This window comes from Salvelinus alpinus, chromosome 32 (genome assembly GCF_045679555.1).
Source record: "Salvelinus alpinus chromosome 32, SLU_Salpinus.1, whole genome shotgun sequence".
Taxonomy (NCBI): Eukaryota; Metazoa; Chordata; class Actinopteri; order Salmoniformes; family Salmonidae; genus Salvelinus; species Salvelinus alpinus.
The window spans coordinates 19,890,347-19,915,427 of record NC_092117.1 but is presented as its reverse complement, the minus strand read 5'-3'; the positions used below and the strand labels follow the sequence as shown (position 1 = coordinate 19,915,427).

The following is a 25,081-nucleotide window of genomic DNA, read 5'->3' as shown; positions in this document are numbered from 1 at the left end:
GTTGAGAAAATGCCAAGAGTGTGCAAAGCTGTCATCAAGGCAAAGGGTGGCTACTTTGAAGAATCTAAAAGATATTTTGATTTGTTTAACACTTTTTTGGTTACTACATGATTCCATATGTGTTATTTCATACTTTTGATGTCTTCTCTATTATTCTACAATGTAGAAAATAGTAAAAAATAAAGAAAATACCCTGGAATGAGTAGGTGTGTCCAAACTTTTGACTGGTACTGTATATCGGAGGGTAGTTCCCTAAAGGTTTTTGTAAATTTCTAAGACCGTGTTCTCTCATTATAACTTTGGTTTGGATGGCAAAGGGGGCCAAGTGTCACGTTCCTGACCTATTTATGTTCGTTTTTGTGTGTTAGTTGGTCAGGACGTGAGGTTGGGTGGGCATTCTATGTTATCTGTTTCTATGTTGGTTTTGGTTTGCCTGGTATGGCTCTTGATTAGAGGCAGGTGGTTTGCGTTTGCCTCTAATTAAGAGTCATATTTAGGTAGGGCATTCTCACTGTTTGTTTGTGGGTGATTGTCTCCTGTGATGTCTTCGTTGTGTTCGATGTTATTCACTATCGGGGCTGTTTGGCTGTTCGTACGTTTCGATGTAACGTTCCTGTTCGTGAGTTTACGTTTGTCGATGTAAGTTTATGTTCAGGTTCCGTTCGTTACGTTTTGTTATTTTGTGTAAGTTTTGAAAGTGTTTTGTTTTGTTTAGTGGCCGTCGTATTTTGTAATAAAGATGGCTTATTTCCCTGACTCCGCATTTTGGTCTGAAGATCCTTCTCTCCTCACCTCTTCCGAGGATGAGGAAAGCGACAGCCCTAACAGAATCACCCACCACGCTAAGACCAAGCGGCAAAGGGAAACTAAACGGAGTAAGGGACAGGAGAGAAAGGAGCAATGGACATGGGACGATGTTTTGGATGGAAAGGGTGTCTACACATGGGAGGAGATCCTAGCTGGTAGAGATCGCCTCCCATGGGATCAGCTGGAGGCACTGAGGAGAGCGGAGGCTACCGGAGAGAGGAACCGGAGCTATGAGGGAACGCGTCTGGCACGGAAGCCAAAAAAGCCCGTAAGTAATTCCCAAACATTTCTTGGGGGGGGGCTAGGAGATAGTGGGCCAAGGGCAGGTAGGAGACCTGCGCCCACTTCCCAGGCTTACCGTGGAGAGCGGGAGTACGGGCAGGCGCCGTGTTACGCAGTAGAGCGCACGGTGTCTCCTGTACGAGTGCATAGCCCAGTGCGGGTTATTCCACCTCCCCGCACTGGGAGGGCTAGATTGGGTATTGAGCCAGGTGTCATGAGGCCGGCTCAACGCGTCTGGTCTCCAGTGCGTCTCCTCGGGCCGGCATACATGGCACCTGCCTTACGCATGGTTTCCCCGGTTCGCCTACATAGGCCGGTGCGGGTTATTCCACCTCCCCGCACTGGTCGGGCAACCGGGAGCATTCAACCAGGTAAGGTTGGGCAAGCTCAATGCTCAAGAGTGCCAGTACGCCTCCACGGTCCGGTATTTCCGGCACCACCTCCCCGCCCCAGCCTAGTACCTACAGTGTATACACTACGCACTAGGCTACCAGTGCGTATCCTGAGCCCTGTTCCTCCTCCACGCACTCTCCCTGTAGTGCGTGTATCTAGCCCGGTGTCTCCAGTTCCGGGCCCACGCACTAAGCTACCTGTGCGTCTCCAGAGCCCTGAACCCACTGTATCTTCTCCCCCTACTAATCCTGATGTGCTTGTCCTCAGCCCGGCGTCACCAGTGCCGGTACCACGCATCAGGGATAGAGTAGGCTTTGAGAATACAGTGTGCCCTGTCCCTGCTCCCCGCACTAGTAGGAAGGTGCTTATCATTAGCACGGTGCCTCCAGTTCCGGCACCACGCACCAGGTCTACAGTGCGCCGTATCCGGCCAGAGCCATCCGTCTCACCAGCGCCATCTGAGCCATCCGTCTCCCCAGCGCCATCTGAGCCATCCGTCTCCCCAGCGCCATCTGAGCCATCCGTCTCCCCAGCGCCATCTGAGCCATCCGTCTCCCCAGCGCCGTCTGAGCCATCCGTCTCCCCAGCGCCGTCTGAGCCATCCGTCTGCCAGGAGCCTGCAAAGCCGCCCGTCTGCCATGAGCCTGCAAAGCCGCCCGTCTGCCATGAGCCTACAGAGCCGTCAGCCAGACAGGAGCCGCTAGAGCCGTCAGCCAGACAGGAGCCGCTAGAGCCGTCAGCCAGACAGGATCTGCCAGAGCCGCCAACCAGACAGGATCTGCCAGAGCCGCCAACCAGACAGGATCTGCCAGAGCCGCCAACCAGACAGGATCTGCCAGAGCCGCCAACCAGACAGGATCTGCCAGAGCCGCCAACCAGACAGGATCTGCCAGAGCCGCCAACCAGACAGGATCTGCCAGAGCCGCCAACCAGACAGGATCTGCCAGAGCCGCCAGCGAGCCATGAGCAGCCAGAGCCGTCAGAGAGCCATGAGCAGCCAGAGCCGTCAGAGAGCCATGAGCAGCCAGAGCCGTCAGAGCGCCATGAGCGTCGAGAGCCGTCAGCCTGCCATGAGCGTCGAGAGCCGTCAGCCTGCCATGAGCGTCGAGAGCCGTCAGCCTGCCATGAGCGTCGAGAGCCGTCAGCCTGCCATGAGCGTCGAGAGCCGTCAGCCTGCCATGAGCGTCGAGAGCCGTCAGCCAGCCATGAGCGTCGAGAGCCGTCAGCCAGCCATGAGCGTCGAGATTCGTCAGTCAGCCATGAGCTGCCCTTCAGCCTGAAAAGGCTGGATACCCAGAACTGCCCATCAGTCCAGAGCTGTCTCTCTGTCCGGAGCTGCCCCTCTATCCTAATCTCCCTCTCTATCTTCATCTATCTCTATATTCTTATCTATCCCTCTTTCTTGATTTATTTCTCTGTCCCGGTGTTGTCCCTATTAGATATGTTGTTAAGGGGATTTTGTGGGGGTCAAAAGAGGGTGGACATTCTTGGAGGGAGGAAGTTAGGATGGATTATGGTGGGGTGGGAACCGCGCCCCGAGCCTGAGCCACCACCGTGGTTAGATGCCCACCCAGACCCTCCCCTAGACTTTGTGCTGGTGCGTCCGGAGTTCGCACCTTGTGGGGGGGGTACTGTCACGTTCCTGACCTATTTATGTTCGTTTTTGTGTGTTAGTTGGTCAGGACGTGAGGTTGGGTGGGCATTCTATGTTATCTGTTTCTATGTTGGTTTTGGTTTGCCTGGTATGGCTCTTGATTAGAGGCAGGTGGTTTGCGTTTGCCTCTAATTAAGAGTCATATTTAGGTAGGGCATTCTCACTGTTTGTTTGTGGGTGATTGTCTCCTGTGATGTCTTCGTTGTGTTCGATGTTATTCACTATCGGGGCTGTTTGGCTGTTCGTACGTTTCGATGTAACGTTCCTGTTCGTGAGTTTACGTTTGTCGATGTAAGTTTATGTTCAGGTTCCGTTCGTTACGTTTTGTTATTTTGTGTAAGTTTTGAAAGTGTTTTGTTTTGTTTAGTGGCCGTCGTATTTTGTAATAAAGATGGCTTATTTCCCTGACTCCGCATTTTGGTCTGAAGATCCTTCTCTCCTCACCTCTTCCGAGGATGAGGAAAGCGACAGCCCTAACACCAAGAGGCTTGCATCTTCATATGAAACGTGATTATGATACAGTCGACCCAGGATAGATTCGGGCTGTGCAACCGGATATACTAGGGCAGGAAATTTAACATAATGACACATTATAATGTTCACATTGTGTCAGAGACAAATGCATGTGAATGCAATATATAATGTACATGCAAATCATACCATCTCCAGAGATCTCTATAGTAGCAGAAAAAAATAATGCATTCCCTCACTCTCCAGGATGTCTTCCTTTCCCGCTGATCCAGATAAATAGGAACATTATTCACCATTAACATCTAGTGCCCCAGTCCCAAAGCAAGAGAAGAAAAGCCCTACATAACTTACCATATGTTTTGCACTTGCCTACACAGCAATACAGATGTAGGATCTCAATTTGACCAATGTTGTCACAGAAAAATAATCCTGCAGAAAAATGAGTTGAACGTTTAGTCCAAAATGTTACTTGATCGGCAGTTAGGCTATTAGCTGCCCAAAAGTAAGCTACATGAAAAGTGCAATACTGTTAATAGAACTGTTTGTTAGTGTTGGTTTTCAGTGAATTTATGTAAATCACGAAGCTCATCTGCATTTCCTGCGATGCAGGAAAATTCTCAGCAACAAAAGTGTGGTCAAATTAAGATTCTATATCTGTAGTTAATTTCACTGACACCATATCTATCAGTGTGATTTTTAAAAGCAGGGGTTTGCTCTGTGAGGCCGTTGGGCACGGCAGAGAATGCATCACATCCCAAGTCTCATTTGAAGGCACTTACTCTCTGTAATGTTCTCAAGCGCGAACCACAAACTGCTGATGCTCGCAGGACTTCAACCGTTCTGCAAGCTAACACCCCTGACAAGGAACCCATATATGTAAGGTTAAAAGCAGTGAAAATTGGGTGACGTCCTACCAAATGTTCTCTCAGCTAGATGAGAAATGCAGACACAAGAAAACAAACACAACACAAACACTTTTGTTAAGTGGCTTGACAACATCCTTGCTACGATGACTGTTCCCTAAAAATAGCCAGACGGGAGCAGCAAGAGGTGATGTCATATGCTTTAGCAATCTCAAGGAGAGGATGTAAGCCTGAAATAAATTTGGAACATCTAGAATGTTAGAGGCTTGCCTCAAACTACTCAGCTAACAGTAAACTGTCCTAGAACCTGAGAGAAAGTGTTGTTCTGTTTAATGTATGGTTGACAACACTGCAGAGACAGGACAAACCATGTCCCTGTGTAATCCTGAAAATCTGTTATTTCAGGAAAGTTTGTAACCTCGGTAGGGAACTCTATCAGACAACCAAAAAGATGGATAACCAGAGGCTAGAATCAGCTGTTGTTGTGAGTGGCCATAGCCCAATTTGTAAGTCGCTCTGGATAAGAGCGTCTGCTAAATGACTTAAATGTAAATGTATAGTGCTGTAAACAGGTTGTCCAGTTCTTCCATCCCCATTGTCCAGATGTCCAGTAGAAAAGCTGGCTGCAAAGCCATGGCTCCTCCACGAAACATAGGACACTGACAGAGGTCCCACAATCCATCTGGAAAAACACTCACACAGAGAGATGAATAGAGAACAAGGGCCAGTCTGAGCTTGGCTTAAGGTCTACCTCATGCAAATACACAAATGGAATACTCTTCTCTTATCCCTGAACAACACCAAGGGATTCCTCCTTCTGTTCTTTTTAGTGATATGGGGACGATATTTTATCAATACTTTGACTCCAAGTATAGATTTGTAAAAATGATTATATATTTTTATGCTTTACTAGGTAGCGTTATGCCAGCGCTACTCGGTTGTACTTGCGCCAAAACGCCAGTATTTTTCATCTTATAGCTTGTTCGCCATCTTCTTTATAAATAGTGAGCCAACATGTTTTCAGCACTTTTATTTCCATGACTGACCAAAACGAATTTTCTCATGCTCTCTCATCTCTCTGCAGCAGACATATGGTGAGCAATATGTTTGGAACATCAAATCGCAATATAATCACATTATCAAATCACAATACATATAGAATCATGGGAAGCGTGAGAATTGCCATACATATCGTATCGGCACCTAAGTATCGTGATACTATCGTATCATGAGGTCCCTGGCATTTCCCAGCCCTAGTTATTTTGTCCTTTAAGTAGCAGGCAACTCTTCCCAAGGGCACTCTGTATTACCCCCTGAACTTTCTCACATTCTTTCTAATCCACTAATTAAAAAAGACCACAAGAAGCAATAAGACTATCAATAAATCAGCAATAATTACTGTTCTAAGCTTAGGGATAACTGAAGCTTCTGCACATGTAATTTGAAAAGAGACAAATCCACTCAGTTTAATTCTGTATTGGAAATGTTATTTATTTTAGCAGTGGGGGAATTGTCATTGACGCTTGCACAACTGCAAACACTCATGGGGTAGCCACCCACTGCCAAGTGTTCCATTTCACAACCCAAGACATTGCCAGAAATAGTACCTAATCAATGCAGAGTAGAGTATGTCTAACGGAAAGAATTCCATCTAAAAGTCACAGAGCCTTTATTGGTATGGATGCATTACATTACTTTGTATCAACAAATCCGCTCGAATGTACTTCAGTGTATTTACTAAGGCTAAAAGGCACGCATGGACGAAAATGTACTTCATACCAAAGGCTAAGAGCGTTTTGTACAATTTAACCCGGCAATGCTACACACATGGATTGTGACCGGTATAGTGCACAGAGTCTTGGCACACGAAGCAGGGGGCACAGAGATTTGGCAACGGGGGCAGAGAGTACTGCTGAGGGCACACTGTGTTGGCACCAGACACAGCAGCCTGGTCCAAATCCCCCACTGGTGGCTCGAATCAGGTCGCAAGTCGCCTGTGGAGAGGGGAAAGGTTCTGGAAAGAGCTGGTCTTTAGAGAGACGGGCTGCTCACATACTCCCTCACACACCCACCACTCTTCCTACCATATTCATCTGCCACTGGAGGTCCATACCCAGGATGGGATGGATTGGAGACAAAGAAAGAGAGTGAGAGAAAGAAAGAGAGTGAAAGCAAAAAATAGTGAACATTTGAGAGACAGGGATTATGTCCTTGGCGAAGAGACGCAACGCTGCTAATGTCCTGTGCTGCTCTTAGAGACATCGTCATGGTAGTTGTCTCGTCTCGTGACCTGCCAGGTCACTAGGTCGCTGTAGTGTTTGTTTAGTCTGCCTGGAAAGCAATCATTACAGTGTTTACAGTGAGCTGTAAGGGAGCGCTTAAAACCGCCCCATGATGCTGCAGAGTTGACAGGCAAACGAGCTAACCACTAATTCCTTTCAACTGGACCCATGCTACTGAAATAACTCTGACACACGACTAAGACATATCTCTGATTTGACAGATCCAATTACCCAGCTAAGGACACCAGCGCTCTCTTTGTCCAGGGTCTTCCTCTTGTCAATGAGCTTCTCCACTAATGATGTACTCCAAGTCTAGTACTGGTGGTTGTTTGGGATCATGACATTGTCAGTCCTCTACTCTGTTTGGTACAGCTCATACGGGGCCTCATCTGAACTCATCTCCTGCTAATCATGACAGTCTTGAGGAGGATGTTGCTATGGGGATGTTTGTGGCAGCCATAATGATGTTGTTTAACAGTGACCTGTGTTTGTGAAGGATCCCCTATCTCCTATTCCTTCCTGGCAGAAAAGTATTTGAGGAAATGTCTTCATGGGGAAGTATTCTGTCAACAACTGAGCTGTCGAATGGATTCAAGACAAATCTTTCAGGAGCTGGCCCAGATAAGAGAAATGGATGGAGACATTAAAAAGTTATTCTGTTGTCTGGGAATTTCCTGTATCATTACTGTAGATGCCTAATGCTGAAATTATGTGCAGTTACATACTAAAAGCTTTGCAACACCAAAAAGTACAGCATGAACTGAATAAAATGAATGTACCAGGAAAATTGGAAAATTGAACAGTATTAAACAGAACTCTTCCTGACAAGACAATTTCTCAAAATCCACTCAACCCAGCCGGCACACATCAACCTGGTCTCAGAGCATTTCATATTATTCTGTAAGAAAATTCAAGACACTCCATTTCGTATGATATGTTCCGTTTAGTATGGTATGTATTAATTTGTGGATGTCCATAATCAATTACGTATGATATGAACAAATATGTAAATGTATAATATGTTAAGAATTTCAAAAATGTACAAAATGTTACAAATTTGCAAAAACGTATGATATGATTATGAATTTCCAATTGGTTGTGGTTAACGTTAGCTAGGTGGCTAATGCTAACATTAGCTAGCTGGCTAACGTTAGCTAGGCTAGGGGTTAGAAGTCGGGGCAGGGTTAAGGTTAGGAGTTAGGTTAAAGGGTTAACATTAGCTAGTTGCCTAACGCTAGCTAGGTTAGGGGTTAGAGGTAGTGGCTATGGTTAAGGTTTGGAGTTAGGTTAAATGGTTAAGATTAGGATTAGGGGAGGGGTTAGCTAACATGCCAAGTAGTTGCAAAGAATCTAAAAAGTAGTTGAAAAGTTGCTAATTAGCTAAAATGCTAAATTGTCCGTGATGACATTCGAACACGCAACCTTAATTAAGGTCCTATCCATCCACCCCGACCAACCACCCTCCTTTTGTTTCTTGCCTTAAGTAACCTTCTGTCTTATATAACCATACCAAACGTAACATATCATACTAATTTGAGTGTCCTCGGATTTACATTTACTATGTTACGTCTAGTCTATGAGACCAGGTAGCACACACACACAAATTCTTTCTTCCTTCCGTTGCAGTCTTTAATCAGTGTAATGTCTCATAGGACTGACATCATGAGAGGCTGTCTAACATGCTCTAGATCACGGCTATTATAACCTTTGACCTTTGAGTCCCCCTATGGATTCAGAACGCTATTTCTTTATAGTCTCAGTACTGCTTGTAGTAGTCATGTATTGCCTGAAAACTGCAATTGTTCAGGCCCCTGCCATCAAGAGCGACTAAAACTGGCATCTTAAGGGCTAGACCTCATCAAAAAGTATTGACATAACCAAAGCTAAGTGTAAGACTTATAACCTTCCTCCTTCAGTCAATCTTTCTTCATCCTCTCACTACTCCATCCTTCGGTGATTTGCATAATCTGATCCATTTTGTTTTTACACAGCTTGGTGTCTGCATGGCAGTGTGGGCCGTTGTGAGTTTCTTGTATTTTTCACTCTGTTCCTGACTAATGACAGAACATTCCATTAAAAAAATCTATATCTGAAGCCTTGAAAACGTTGAAACAATGATCTGGTGGGTGCTGCTTCAGGAGCTGGGAGGCACTCCACTCAGACTGAATAAATAAAAACAGCTCCGCTGGCAGACACACACACACACACATACATACACCCTCCAAAAAACTAAACAGAGAAATGGGAATAAATGAGAGCCAGGATCCAATGAGGCCAGACGCATCAGCCTAATTTCTCAGTCTGTTGCTCAGGTACAGAGCTGACAGAGAGCCAACATCAAGCTCAGACAGAACATGCAGGTCCAACTCCAAATTGACCGCTTTTTTGGGTCAAATATTTCCAGGAGAAACCAAAGGAAAAAGTTGAAGTGGGTTTGGGCTGTTACTTTAGAGAGACTCAATAACTGGAAGTAGCCTTTGCAAGCCAGAACAGCTCAAAGGAGTATCTCCTGTTTCTGTAACGTGAGGCAGCTTGATGTACAAGTACACTCCATGGACAAGACGCTAGTCTATCACAGGGCCTTCCCCCAATCTATCTCCTTAGGGCCAAGCAGAGATGCATCAGGTCCCATTTTTATAGTCTTTGGTATGACTCGGCCAGGGATCAAAATCCCAACCTTCCAATCTCTGGACAGATACTAACCACAAGGCCACAGAGGTGGTCTTACAATACTGTTAATGCTACACAGGTTGTGAATGCTTCTAGCTGAGAGGATAGAGGAATCAATCTATTCATGATAATCAATGAACAAACGCATGCTTGCCCAAACACACACAGCCTGAACAGCTCTATACTTGCTCTAGGCCAGACTTTTGGGTCAGAGGGCTGCTAGCTAACATATTGGTTTATTAATTAGATGTGCTATTCTGTTTACTTTTGGTAGAGCTAGATCTTTTCAGATTGGCCCTGGACCAGGTGTGCACTTGAGGAAAACCAAATTAGGAAACCTTATGGACTCCGCAGAACTCTGTAAAAAAACACCACTTACAGTAAACCTTGCATAACTCAGCCCAGAACACATCCACTTACTAAACAGGTCTTTTAATTCAGTTGACCAACTCACTCTTACTGAAAACCAATAAAACACAAACTCTTATAGAATGCATACCAGAATCTCTATACATTTCAGGGTACTTCCTGCTCTACCTGTTGCTTAGATCTGTCTGTCTACAGTGCAGCTAATTTATTGCTGAAACTAATTTCTTAGGATAATAGAACCTTCATACTTAACACTGAAAGCTATTAAGTGGACATTAGCAGCATATTGTGGTGTTATACACCACACACTGAGAGAGCAAACTACTACTCTGTGCTGGCTCAGAGGTTCTTCCTACCTCCCGATCCTACAGAGAACGCAGGGAGTGTACAACCCCACACAGTGCACACACAGAGAGCACGCAGAGGTCACACACCACCTGTGTCTGGGTACAGACGTGAGACAGACATCAGCGGACACATCTGGAGGGAGGCAGGGAGGAGTATAGGCGGAACAGACGGAAGGGAATTCCTGGGCTGGCTTATCTCTCACAGCTGACACACGGGTCACCAAGGTTGGCGATGCGGGTAGGGTAGTATTTTTTATTTTTAGGAATAGGGTGGTGGGAATTTTGTCAGGGACACAGATTAAGACGGACAGTAGAAGTGAGGTGATGAGGAAAATCAGAGTTTTGATGTTTATAGTGGGTGTGTTTCAAAGGAGTGATGGGAGTGAGTGCAGTACACAAAATCAATGAGAATATCCTAATGTCAAAGTGTATGTACTCTCTCAGTAGCGTTGCAGCGAAATCTGTTAGATCTCATGGGTCTTATCCCTACTGGTCTATTCTATGCATCTATGGTGGTCCATCAAACCTGGTAGACTAAACTAACTGGAGGGAGATCATGTCTCCTGCACAGTGTCCAAGCCAAAGAGTGTAAGTTACACATGCAAACGCAATGATTAAGCCAAGTATAAAATACTTGAAGGCCTATGGCTGCTTCAGACCTAATACCTGGCCCAAGCCTCCTTGCTTCTGGAAATGCTTAGCTTGTACTGTATATATATGAACCGTGTGTATATATGCAGTTGAATTCACAAATACTCCACAGGATTCCCAGTTCTCATGCCTGGTGTTATATTCCACAGTCTGGAAGAGAAAAAGGTGTTGAGAGAAAAAAAAAACTCTCGAGTCCACTTCACCGTCATTCTTTATCAACTATAATCACTCAACTCTTCAGAGAGACTAAACCATAAAAGTGCCTCGACATTTGTTTGGTGAAATATTTTTTCCCCTCCATGAAACTGTATCAGCCCTCATACTGTAGAATCGTTTCCCATAGCTCTTACTACAGTCATGGGCAAAGCATATGCTAGCTGAGAAGCAACACATCTGATCATTGTTTACTCCATATGTTAATGTACTTGTATCTTCCCAAATTCAAACAAATCATTTCACTAGTCCCCAAACATCCATATTCCTTTGGAAGCCGAGATGCCTGTAGTGATGAAGGTCTGATGTAGGGCTTTAGGATGTGCAGTGGAATATAGAATGATGACTTACTGGTTTTTTTCTAGTGCCAGGACCAGTTGTTCACCTTCCGCCTCCACCACCAGCTTCAGTGATGCAGGATGACTCTAGAACACAAACACAGGACACCAGAGGTGAGGGGACGGGACACCCAGCACGGCTGACACATACTGGACAGGAAGTATTCGGGCATGCTGGGAAAGGGCCAGGAAGAGGGATTCCAGTTCCCAGATCCATTGCATTGGTGGTTGTCATGACTAGGGCCCTGTTTTCCTGACTACGTAACCCGACCAGGGAAAGCTCTGGACTCTAGACATGACAGCTGACTTTTTGATGAGCACATACACTACCGTTCAAAACGTTTGGGGTCACATAGAAATGTCCTTGTTTTTGAAAGAAAATCACTTTTTTTGTCCATTAAAATAACATCAAATTGATCCGAAATACAGTGTAGACATAGTTAATGTTGTAAATGACTATTGTAGCTGGAAACGGCTGATGTTTTTTATGGAATATCTACATAGGCGTACAGAGGCCCATTATCAGCAACCATCACTCCTGTGTTCCAATGGCATTTTGTGTTAGCTAATCCAAGTTTATAATTTTAAAAGGCATATTGATCATTAGAAAACCCTTTTGTAATTATGTTAGCAAAGCTGAAAACTGTTGTACTGATTAAAGAAGCAATAAAACTGGCCTTCTTTAGGCTAGTTGTGTATCTGGAGCATCAGCATTTGCGGGTTTCATAACAGACTCAAAATGACCAGAAACAAATAACTTCTTTTGAAACTCGTCAGTCTATTCTTGTTCTGAGAAATAAAGGCTATTCCATGCGAGAAATTGCCAAGAAACTGAAAATCTCGTACAACGCTGTGTACTACTCCCTTCACAGAACAGCGCAAACTGGCTTTAACCAGAATAGAAAGAGGAGTGGGAGGCCCCGGTGCACAACTGAGCAAAAGGACAAGTACATTAGAGTGTCTAGTTTGAGAAACAGACACCTCACAGGTCCTCAATTGGCAGGTTCATTAAACAGTACCCGCAAAACACCAGTCTCAATGTCAACAGTGAAGAGGCGACTCTAGGATGCTGGCCTTCTAGGCAAAGTTGCAAAGAAAAAGCCATATCTCAGACTGGCAATAAAAATAAAAGATTAAGATGGGCAAAAGAAGATAGACACTGGACAGAGGAACAGTTTTCAGCTGTGCTAACATAATTGCAAAAGGGTTTTCTAATGATCAATTAGACTTTTAAATGTATAAACTTGGATTAGCTAACATAACATGCCATTGGAACACAGGAGTGATGGTTGCTGATAATGGGCCTCTGTACACCTATGTAGATATTCCATTAAAAAAATCTGCCGTTTCCAGCTGCAATAGTCATTTACAACATTAACTATGTCAACACCGTATTTCTGATCAATTTGATGTTATTTTAATGGACAAAAAAAGTGATTTTCTTTCAAAAACAAGGACATTTCTATGTGACCCCAAACTTTTGAACAGACTATTTGCATTGCCCCCCCCCCCCCCCTCTCCACACCACTGCCACTCTCTGTTGTCATCTATGCATAGTCACTTTAATTAACTCTACTTACTTGTACAGTTGAAGTCGGAAGTTTACATACATTTAGATTGGAGTCATTAGAACTCGTTTTTCAACCACTCCATAAATGTCTTGTTAACAAACTATAATTTTGGCAAGTCGGTTAGGACAGATGATTTCACTTATAATTCACTGTATCACAATTCCAGTGGGTCAGAAGTTTACATACACTAAGTTGACTGTGCCATTAAACAGCTTGGAAAATTCCAGAAAAAAATGTCATGGCCTTAGAAGCTTCTGATAGGCTAATTGACATAATTTGAGTCAATTGGAGGTGTACCTGTGGATGTATTTCAAGGCCTACTTTCAAACTCAGTGCCTCTTAGCTTGACATCATGGGAAAATGAAAAGATATCAGCCAAGACCTCCACAAGTGTGGTTCATCCTTGGGAGCAATTTCCAAACGCATGAAGGCACCACATTCATCTGTACAAACAATAGTACGCAAGTATAAACACCATGGGACCACACAGCCGTCATACCGCTAAGGAAGGAGACGCGTTCTGTCTCCTAGAGATGAATGTATTTTGGTGCGAAAAGTGCAAATCAATCACAGAACAACAGCAAAGGACCTTGTGAAGATGCTGGAGGAAACAGGTACAAAAGTATATATATCCACAGTAAAACGAGTCCTATATCGACATAACCTGAAAGGCCGCTCAGCAAGGAAGAAGCCACTGCTCCAAAACAGTCATAAAAAAAAATAGACTACGGTTTGCAACTGCACATGGGGACAAAGATTGTACTTTTTGGAGAAATGTCCTCTGGTCTGATGAAACAAAAATAGAACTGTTTGGCCATAATGACCATTGTTATGTTTGGAGGAAAAAGGGCGAGGCTTGCAAGTCGAAGAACACCATCCCAACCGTGAAGCACGTGGGTGGCAGCATCATGTTGTGGGGGTGCTTCGCTGAAGGAGGTACTGGTGCACTTCACAAAATAGATGGCATCATGAGGCAGGAAAATGATGTGGATATATTGACGCAACATCTCAAGACATCAGTCTTGAAGTTAAAGCTTGGTCGCAAATGTGTCTTCCAAATGGACAATGACCCCAAGTATACTTCCAAAGTTGTGGCAAAATGGCTTAAGGACAACAAATGTAAACTTCCGACTTCAACTGTACATACTACCTCAACTAACCGGTGCCCCCGCACATTGACTCTGTACTGGCACCCCCCTGTATATATTGTTATTTTTTACTGCTGCTCTTTAATTACTTGTTACATTTATCTCTTATTCTTATCCGTATTTTTTGAAACGGCACTGTTAGTTAGGGGCTCGTAAGTAAGCATTTCACTGTAAGGTCTACTACGCCTGTTGTATTCGGCGCATGTGACTAATAACATTTGATCTGATTTAGTGTATGTATGGTGCCCATTGGTGCTCCATTACTAATTCTCCATCCGAGGATGACCAGGTCATAGACACTTCTGTTAGCACCTTTCATGATTTCCCATAGTTGGGTTAAAAACTGGACTCTGTTCTGTCAGAAAGTTAGAGACGTTTATAAAAGATCAACAGTAATGTAAAAAATGATCTAATGCTGAACATGAAATAAAAAATTCCACTTTAGGTCTACAGCAATAATCTACCATGTCAGGTTCATGTTGGTCAGAGATCAACAGCAAAAACGTTTCTGTTTTTGCAGAGCAAGCAGTGTTTTTCCTTGAGTGCAAGAACAACATTTTGATGATTGTCTGCATATTTCAGTGCTGACTGACACTAATTTCCCCAGACCACCTGCCTTTTTAACACTTATGAGTTATGACCCTGACACTAATTTCCCCAGACCCCCTGCCTTTTTAACACTTATGAGTTATGACCCTGACACTAATTTCCCCAGACCTCCTGCCTTTTTAACACTTATGAGTTATGACCCTGACACTAATTTCCCCAGACCTCCTGCCTTTTTAACACTTATGAGTTATGACCCTGACACTAATTTCCCCAGACCCCCTGCCTTTTTAACACTTATGAGTTATGACCCTGACACTAATTTCCCCAGACCTCCTGCCTTTTTAACACTTATGAGTTATGACCCTGACACTAATTTCCCCAGACCCCCTGCCTTTTTAACACTTATGAGTTATGACCCTGACACTAATTTCCCCAGACCACCTGCCTTTTTAACACTTATGAGTTATGACCCTGACACTAATTTCCCCAGACCTCCTGCCTTTTTAACACTTATGAGTTATGACCCTGACACTAATTTCCCCAGACCTCCTGCCTTTTTAACACTTATGAGTTATGACCCTGACACTAATTTCCCCAGACCCCCTGCCTTTTTAACACTTATGAGTTATGACCCTGACACTAATTTCCCCAGACCACCTGCCTTTTTAACACTTATGAGTTATGACCCTGACACTAATTTCCCCAGACCTCCTGCCTTTTTAACACTTATGAGTTATGACCCTGACACTAATTTCCCCAGACCACCTGCCTTTTTAACACTTATGAGTTATGACCCTGACACTAATTTCCCCAGACCTCCTGCCTTTTTAACACTTATGAGTTATGACCCTGACACTAATTTCCCCAGACCCCCTGCCTTTTTAACACTTATGAGTTATGACCCTGACACTAATTTCCCCAGACCACCTGCCTTTTTAACACTTATGAGTTATGACCCTGACACTAATTTCCCCAGACCCCCTGCCTTTTTAACACTTATGAGTTATGACCCTGACACTAATTTCCCCAGACCACCTGCCTTTTTAACACTTATGAGTTATGACCCTGACACTAATTTCCCCAGACCTCCTGCCTTTTTAACACTTATGAGTTATGACCCTGACACTAATTTCCCCAGACCTCCTGCCTTTTTAACACTTATGAGTTATGACCCTGACACTAATTTCCCCAGACCCCCTGCCTTTTTAACACTTATGAGTTATGACCCTGACACTAATTTCCCCAGACCACCTGCCTTTTTAACACTTATGAGTTATGACCCTGACACTAATTTCCCCAGACCACCTGCCTTTTTAACACTTATGAGCTATGACCGAACTGGCCCATGGGAAAAGGGGGGCTTGACAGCAGCTGGGGACCTCTGTCTGTCGCACAGTTTATGACAGGCTATCAGATACTGTATCACACACACACACACACACACATTTCGGCTGCACCTTGAGAGATGAAGATAGACAGACAGGCAGAAATAAAGATAGACAGATATGCAGAGATAAAGATAGACATGCAGAGATAATGATAGACAAGCAGAGACAGAACAACCATTATTTTGTCCCAGTCAGATAAGGGCAAATCCATCGTAACAGAGTGATGCTGAGACTCATATTTTTCACCTTAAAATGTATGCCAAACAAAAACCAAAGATTGCGAAGCTAAACAAACCATACAACTCTATTTAACAATGTCCACAGAAAAGTTTACAAAAACATATTTACTTGAACAGTGCAGATGTAAAGTTTGGTAATCAAATGACGGTTTGTGCTGTTGGTGCCGTCATTCTGTTACAAATGTTGTATCTGCACTGATCTTCAAGTGAACGTGTTTTTGTAAAATGTTCAGTAGAAATTGTTAAAAGTAGTCCTTGTGCATAGAGTTGTATAGTTTGTGGGTCCATTTGTGGTTTAGAAAGGCAGGGCGGTTCATGTCAGGTATTCACCCAATTGTCCTGACTCACCACCACCAAGATATTGGCTTGCTGCTTCTTGTGGCACTGCGCACAGTTCAATAAAAACTAAAGGGGTGGAGTGAAAAATGAGTCTGGTATCATCTCTGATAAAATAACCAACTTGTTAAACTCAATAATATGTTGGAATGGTCAACATGGCTATAACAGCTGGCTCGTGAACTATACAAATACACATTGTTGTCAAACTCAATTGATTATGTAGTGTCATGACAATGGAATACCTCTCTAATAAAATAAAATTTACTTTCACCAAAATTCTGTCCTAACTAAATAACTAGAATCTCTTCATTGTTCCAGACAAAGCTATAATATAACACATTCTGATGAATTACTAGTGCATCACTGGCAGCTCTCATGACTCCTTCTCATTTCAGAGATTTTGTTGATTTGCTAATACCCTCCCCATGTCAGCCAAGTAAAGCACAAGCTCAGCATTCAGGGAGAGTGTGTAATTGAGACACTAACATAGAAAAAAAAAAAAAAAACACCCCCTCAGAGGGTGTGGTATTTCCTCCAGCTAGGAAAAACCTATCCACTCATGTATAATCTGAGGGATACATCTTGGAAAGCCATGGCTGTTTTAAATATTCTGGGAGTACTACTCAACACCCACGCGTTTCCCTTGTCGGGAATGGTTTCCCTATGGTGAAGTGGGGGATCCCGGATTTCAAAAATCTATTTCTCTCACTAAGTCCTAGTGGGCTGAACGCATTGGGTTTCCCCGTCTGAAGCTACCCTAATATACCCTAAAACCAGATACTCAATTGCAGAACGTGCTTAAAGACCCCATGTAATAGCAGAGATTAAATGTGCTGATTTACCTGGTATTAATAACTCAATGGATTTCAGGCATTACACATGGTTCATTGAAAGAAACTCTAATACGTCTTATATATCTTTGCTTTGCTTACAGTTTTGGTATGTCAAGGATAACAAGTGTTAGGGTGCATTTGCTAGCCATCCGCAACTACGCTCACCCTTCCAATACATTTTAGCACAATGGTGAGATGGTTTCAAATCCGGTTGCTACCTGACTTTGTTACAAAACCAGACAGTTTAGGGAAAAAAGGCAGTCTTCTGCCAGTGGTAAACCATTTCAAAATGTTGCTTTTCATGCACTGCTGATTTGTAGAGTATAGGAGCCTGGCGAGTTGGGGGAATAATTTCACAGTGTGTGGAGCCTCAGGGCCTAGCTCATACTAAACAAACAACAGAGGGGCCATTCAACGCCGTGGGGAGCGAGCTTTGAGGAAAAAGCACAAAGGGGAATCAGCCGAGGATAAACAGAAATGGGGAATTATTAGGAGCTCACGACTGGAACAACACAGGAGACCTGAGGCAGGTGAAGAAGGCAGACTAGCATCTATGCTTGGCTGAGCTATAGTAGGAGCAGCTTATTAGCATTAGCCAAGGCCGCTAAGTGGCCGCTTTATGAATATTTACCCTGGACTTGAGCTGGCTGAGTGGTTTGCGCTGCCGCCCTTCCAGCAGGAGAGGTACCGTGGTGTCATAGCGTTGGGGCTTAGGGACAGCACTGTGCAGCACACTCTGGTCCAAGCTTTTCCCTGTTAAAAGATCAATAACAGTGATTAATGATGTGATGTGATGTAATCAATGGAAATGGTTTGTACTGAGTGGGTATGGTTAGCGCGAGTCTATCTGGTCTCTGTTAAGTACTGCTATCACTTGACCTGAGGAGGCCTAACTGAGAGCATGTATATTACTGTATAATGAGAATGACATAACACCTGACTTCAATGGTTGTGGCGGCAGTCAACCATGAGATTATGGAGAATGACATAACATTGTTATCATACTTAAAATGTTAGTCTTTTGAACATGTGATTGTTTCATCATTTAGCTTCAGGCCACCTCAAGTAAAATGTGTTGCTCTATTGAATGGTTAATCAACTAGATTCAGCTGCGGAGTGATTTTTCTTGAGCAGATGGTCAGGGGGCCGGAAAATAATTACAAACAATTTGTAGACTACAAAGTGACCGAAGCTCAAAAGTATGTGGACACCTGCTCGTCGAACATCTCATTCCAAAATCATGGGCATTAATATGGAGTTGGTTCCCCCTTTGCTGCTATAACAGCCTCCACTCTTCTGGGAAGGCTTTCCACTAGATGTTGGACCATTGCCGCAGGGATTTGCTTCCATTCAGCCACAAGAGCACTAGTGAGGTCGGGCACTGATGTTGGGCAATTAGGCCTGGCTCGCTGTCGGCGTGCCAATTCATCCCGCAGGTGATCTACGGGATTGTGGTCCGAGCTCTGTGCATGCCAGTCAAGTTCTTCCACACCAATCTCGACAAACCATTTCTGTATGGACCTCGCTTTGTGCAAGAGGGCATTTGTATGCTGAAACAAGAAAGCGCCTTCCCCAAACTGTTGGCACAAAGTTGGAAGCACAGAATCGTCTAGAATGTCATTGTATGCTGTAGCATTAAGATTTCCCTTCACTGGAACTATAGGGCCTAGTAGAACCATGAAAAAAAGCCCCAGACCATTATTCCTCCTCCACCAAACTTTACAGTTGGCACTATGCAATCGGGCAGGTAGCATTCTCCTTGCATCCGCCAAACCCAGATTCGTCATTCGGACTGCCAGATGGTGAAGCTTCATTCATCACTCCAAAGAACGCAGTTCCAATGCTCCAGAGTCTAATGGAGGCGAGCTTTACATGCTTGGCATTGCGCATGGTGATCTTAGGCTTGTGTGTGGCTGCTGGGCCATCCCAACAAAAATCCCTGAGCTTTTCAGTAAGGCCATTCTACTGCCAATTTTTGTCTGTTGATTGCATGGCTGTGTGTTCGATTTTATAAACCTGTCAGCAACGGGTGTGGGTGACAAAGCCAAATCCACTGATTTGAAGGGGTGTCCACATACTCTTGTGTACAGTATATAGTGTATAATACTTGACTAAAACATAATATTTTCAAACCTTGCTTACATTTGTATACGATCACATATATCTCTCTATTATGGATGGGAATACTTTGGAACAGATTTCCAAAATTAAAATCACTGATTTGCCTTTTAATTTTTTACAGTAATTTATGTCCAACCCCCCAAAAATCGATAGCATTTGGGGAAACACTAAATTACACACTAAATGCCCCATTTATGTAAGGGTTTTAGGTCACTTGAGTGAACCAAACTGACCTACTATGGGTAAAAAAAAACATTCACATTAAATAGAACTACTACACAGATCCATTTTTAAACAGACAATAAAGAGACCCTCAGACAAATTGTACAGCACTGTAGACATATTACCTTTAGATATTGCCTTTTCCAAACACAATGCAAGCTCTCTATTATTCTACTCTGAAACAGTGGTGTCCCCAAAGGGTATCTGTTCTGCAGTAAGACCACAGACACAACATCAATAATGGATGGTTTCACACAGCTCACCGCGAACACAGCTTTACCAATATCTCTCAACAGCACTACTGCACAAACCAACCTATTGCTGTGCTGTACATTAAAGCTCTTACTCTGTTATACTGGAAACCAATATGAAGCTCTTTGTCCCCCAATGTTTTGTTCTATTGTAAATCTATTATTTGAGCATCAAAAGCAACTTCTTTACCCTCCTGGTAAGGTGAATTCACCGGGGGTAATACACAGTTAGCTAGTTAGACAAGCTAGACACACACAGAAAATGCAGTACTTGAGGAAGCTGTCCATTTGAGTACATACAGTGCCTTCAGAAAAGTATTCACACCCCTTGACTTTACAGCCTGAATTTGAAATGGATAAAAGGTAGATGTTTTGTCACTGGCCTACACACAATATCCCATAATATCAAAGTTGAATTATGTTTTTAGACATTTTTACAAATTCATTAAAAATTTAAAGCTGAAATGTCTTGAGTCAATAAGTATTCAACCACTTTGTTATAGCAAACCTAAATAAGTTCAGGAGTAAAAATTTGCTGAACAAGTCATAAGTTTCATGGACTCACTCTGTGTGCAATAATAGTGTTTAACATGACTACCTCATCTCTGTACCCCACACCTACAGTTAATTGTAAGGTCCCTCAGTCGAGCTGTGCATTTCAAACACAGATTCAACCACAAAGACCAGGGAGGTTTTCCAATGCCTCACAAAGTATGGCATCTATTGGTAGATGAGTAAAATAAAAAGCAGACATTGAATATCCCTTTGAGCATGGTAAAGTTATTAATTACACTTTAGATGGTGTATCAATATACCCAGTCACCACAAAGATACAGGCATCCTTCCTAACTCAGTTGCCAGAGAGGAAGGAATCTGCTCAGGGACTTCACCATGAGGCCAATGGTGAGTGTAAAACAGGTACAGAGTTTAATGGCTGTGATAGGAGAAAACTAAGAATGGATCAACAACATTGTAGTTACTACCTAATTGACAGAGTGAAAAGAAGGAAGCCTGTACAGAATACAAATATTCCAAAACATGCATCCTGTTTGCAACAAGGCACCAAAGTAATACTGCAAGAAATGTGACAAAGCAACAAACTTTTTGTCCTGATTACCAAGTGTTATGCTTTGGGCAAATCCAATACAACACATTACTGAGTACCACTCTCCATATTTTCAAGCATAGTGGTGGCTGCATCATGTTATGGGTATGCTTGTAATCGTTAAGGACTGGGGAGTTTTTCAGGATTAAAAAGAAACATAATGGAGCTAAGCATAGGCAAAATCCTAGAGGAAAACCTGGTTCAGTCTGCTTTCCACCAGACACTGAAAGATTAATTCACCTTTCATCAGGACGATAACCTAAAACACAAGGCCAAATCTACACTGGAGTTGCTTACCAAGAAGACATTGAATGTTCCTGAGTTGCCAAGTTACAGTTTTGACGTAGACGGCGGACGTAAAGGTAACGTAAAGGTAATGGCGGACTGAACGAAGTTATGTAGAGCACCTCAAGATAAAACATAATATTCGAAATATCTGCTAAATTAGACTAAAATATTAGCACTAAATATTCTGGTGGGTTATAACCTTCAATCTGGATAATAACACAAAACAAATCCTAAGACTAGAGACATTTATCGACAAATATTACGAAAACAAGCAACACCCAAACATGACGGAGAATAAGACAGGGGAACCGAATCAAAAACGAAAACGTGACTCCTCAACCGACACGGATGATCTAATATTCTCAACACCGGCAATGGTAAAGGTCGAAACCGATCTGTTAAAATCAATAAATGACAAACTGGGTATACTTGAATTAGTTAGTAAAGATATAAAAGAGTTGAAGGCAAGCCTAGAGATGAGTGATGAAAAAGCTGCGGCTTTGGAGAAGGAAACACACGCGCTAAAAGGGACGGTCAATAAGATTGAAACCGAAATGAATGAATTTAAAAAGGAGAACAACGTTCTGAAGGAATGCTTACTGGACATACAAACTAGATCCATGAGAGAGAATTTGGTACTTACAGGTATCCAAGAGAAAGAAGGAGAGGTTCCTGAATCTGTAGTTAGAGAGTTCCTTTTTGCAGCGCTTCAGATACCGCGCGAAGTTATTGATAAGATCCAACTTGAACGTGTACACCGCCTCGGACAGAGAGGGCAGAGGTACGAACGCCCAATCGTTGCCAAATTTGCTTCATTTAAAGATAAAATAATGGTTAAAAGCCTGGGTAAAAGACTTGCTGGGACCAAAATTGGCATGAATGATCAGTTTCCGAAAGAAATTGCAGAACGGCGCAAAGTTCTGTATCCAATTTTCAAAGAAAATAGATTAAAAGCGAAACGAGTAGCTCTCGTCGTTGATAAACTATATATTGATAACCAGTTGTTCAGAGACACAAAGATTACTCCATGGTTATTTTAAAAATTACAAAGTTCTCATAGATGAGGAAAATAAACACAATTCAAGCCCGGTTACTGATTGTAACAATACAATACAAAATATAGCTTTTCTATAAATCTTCACATATAACTAATTGAACACAAGCACTATTTCTATATAGTGAAGATAAAAACTAAGTAAACAGAAGGCACAGTATGTGTGGATGGTGTGGTGTGTGTTTATTTTTATTTGTTATGTTTGAAAAGTTGAGTGAGTGAGTAATGAAATAGTTGCATATCCCAGAGCCAGTGTATTGCTGTGGGCCGGGTATGAGAGGGCTTTCAATGTTGTTCAGATGATGGATATACTTTTATAATGAATTACACGTCTTATTTATTTATTGTCCTATCATGGGGAACTACATTTTTAAAATAAATTATATCTAATTATTTATTATCCTATTTTAATGGTACGGTCCATGGCCCTATACCCTAGACACCCACATGAATAGCCCAGATACTAAGGAGAAGTCCCTAACTGTTTTATGTGCATGCTGTATGCGGTCTGTATGCAGCCAAAATGAGGTCAGGGACCAAGAGCAGCACTGCCCCCTCAAGATTCTGAGCCTGCTTGGCAGGGTTGGTCCTGCAAAGCCAAAGCCCCCTAAAGGGAGAGCATAATAAACAAGGAAATTCTCAAAGCTGCTAATGAGAACCTTGATGACCTTGTACCTAGCCGGTGGGGATTCCAGTGGGGTGCCCCCACCCAGGCAGTGGCAGTGCTGGCAACACTAGCTGCAGTAACCCATGGGGAGGGGGTCACACTCGGACATTCAGAGAGGGGGTATATTATTGTGGCCCTGGTGGCACGAAACCAATCGGACTGCATGGAGAGGCTTGGGAACATGGTCAAAATGGATGACCGTATTGTGGGTGTTTCAGGAAGAAGGTGTACATTTGACCTCCATCATCTAGGATGTGACAATGGTAAATAAATCTCTACATTTATGCTCATTTTTTGCACGGTCTTGCAGGCCTTCTCATGCAGCTGCAACTGCAAGTACATTTGTAAATCATGACCCATCTTGAGTTGGGCTCTGGGATGGTGCAATTGTTGAGAGGGTGAGCTTATGGTTGTGTGGGGGTAAGGGCTGAATGTGTGTGGGTGTATGTGTGTATCCCACAACTGTTGCGAAGGAAGAGGTAAAAGATGTTAGGGACTATAGAGGATGATTCACAGCAATATGTAATAAAAATCGAGGTGAGGGCGATGGAAATGCATTTGGCAATGGATCTGCTTCGGTTCGGTGGATGGTGCTGTGTGCACTTTTCGAAGGATGGATCCCAGTCGGTCCGGGGCTGTGCGATGCGGGGGGTCGGGGGTGGTCTGCCGGGCATTGGGATGACAACCCAACTCGAGATGGGGGCTTTTGGCGGGTGGAATAGTGGGGACCAATTGGAGGTTTGCTTAGTGGAGATGCAAATGTCATGGTACAACTATATAGACACTCAATCATTATGTTACTTTTTAATAGGACGTTTACAAACATATATTTTGATAAAAATAATTGAAAGGTGTGTCTCATTATGGTAAGTGGTGAAATAAGTATAGCCAGTTACAATTGTAATGGCTTAGCAGATAATAAGAAAAGACGATCAGTATTTACCTGGCTAAAAGAGAAGGATTATAATATCTACTGTTTACAGGAAACCCATTCAACAGTTTTAGATGAAGTTTTGTGGAAAAAGAACTGGGGGTGCGAAATATATTTCTCCCATGGGCAAAGAAATTCAAAAGGGGTGATGGTTTTAATTAATAATAACTTTGATCCAAATGTGCAACTTGTCCAAACAGATCCTCAAGGTAGATGGATTATTTTAAATATGTTATTGGACAATAAACATATATGGCTTATTAACCTATACGGTCCGAATAATGATGATCCAAGCTTCTTTGACATTATATATAAGAATGTATCAACTCTACAAGCAACACTAGACTCTATTATTATAGTGGGAGATTTTAATACGGTCTTAAATACCTCTATGGACCGGAAAGGAAATCACACTACAAACTATCACCCTCAGGCACTTAAGGAAATCAGGAATGTCATGGATATATTGGAATTAGTGGATATATGGAGACTTAAATACCCTGACCTAGTGAGATATACATGGCGGAGGCTTAATCAAGCTAGTCGCCTTGACTACTTTCTTATATCATTCTCTCTGGCACCAAAAGTTAAAAAGTGTTTGATAGGGGACAGAATGCGGTCGGACCATCACATAATTGGCATATATATTACTCTTACAGAATTTCCACGTGGGCGAGGATATTGGAAATTTAATCAAAGCCTACTAGATGATAAATTGTTTAGAACTAGGACAGAAGAATTTATAACTGACTTTTTTAGACATAACATAGGTACAGCAGATCCCCATATTGTATGGGACACTTAAGTGTGCCTTTAGAGGCCATGCAATTCAGTACTCATCTATAAAACAAAAGCAATTTCGATCAAAAGAGTCCATATTAACAAAGGAAATTTAAGGACTAACAGTACAGTTAGATAACAATAAAAACGGTACCATAGAGGCACAGAATAAGTTAGAGGAAAAACAAAAAGAAATGGAGGAACTTATTCAAGAAAGATCCAGTGTAATATATTACAAAAATAAAGCTAACTGGA

At 42.9% G+C, this 25,081-nt stretch overlaps 1 protein-coding gene across 2 annotated transcripts in view; it reads right to left on the bottom strand.

The window, feature by feature from the left end:
- The window catches only part of LOC139562406 (disintegrin and metalloproteinase domain-containing protein 12-like), a 171,649-nt gene that overhangs the window by 88,804 nt on the left and 57,764 nt on the right, over positions 1-25,081 (bottom strand). For both annotated transcript variants that reach the window (XM_071380104.1, XM_071380106.1), the window contains exons 2-3: positions 18,039-18,160; positions 11,354-11,427 (exon numbers count right to left, since the gene is read on the bottom strand). In XM_071380104.1, the coding sequence (XP_071236205.1) occupies positions 11,354-11,427; positions 18,039-18,160 (196 nt within the window). The remainder of the gene's footprint in view (positions 1-11,353; positions 11,428-18,038; positions 18,161-25,081) is intronic.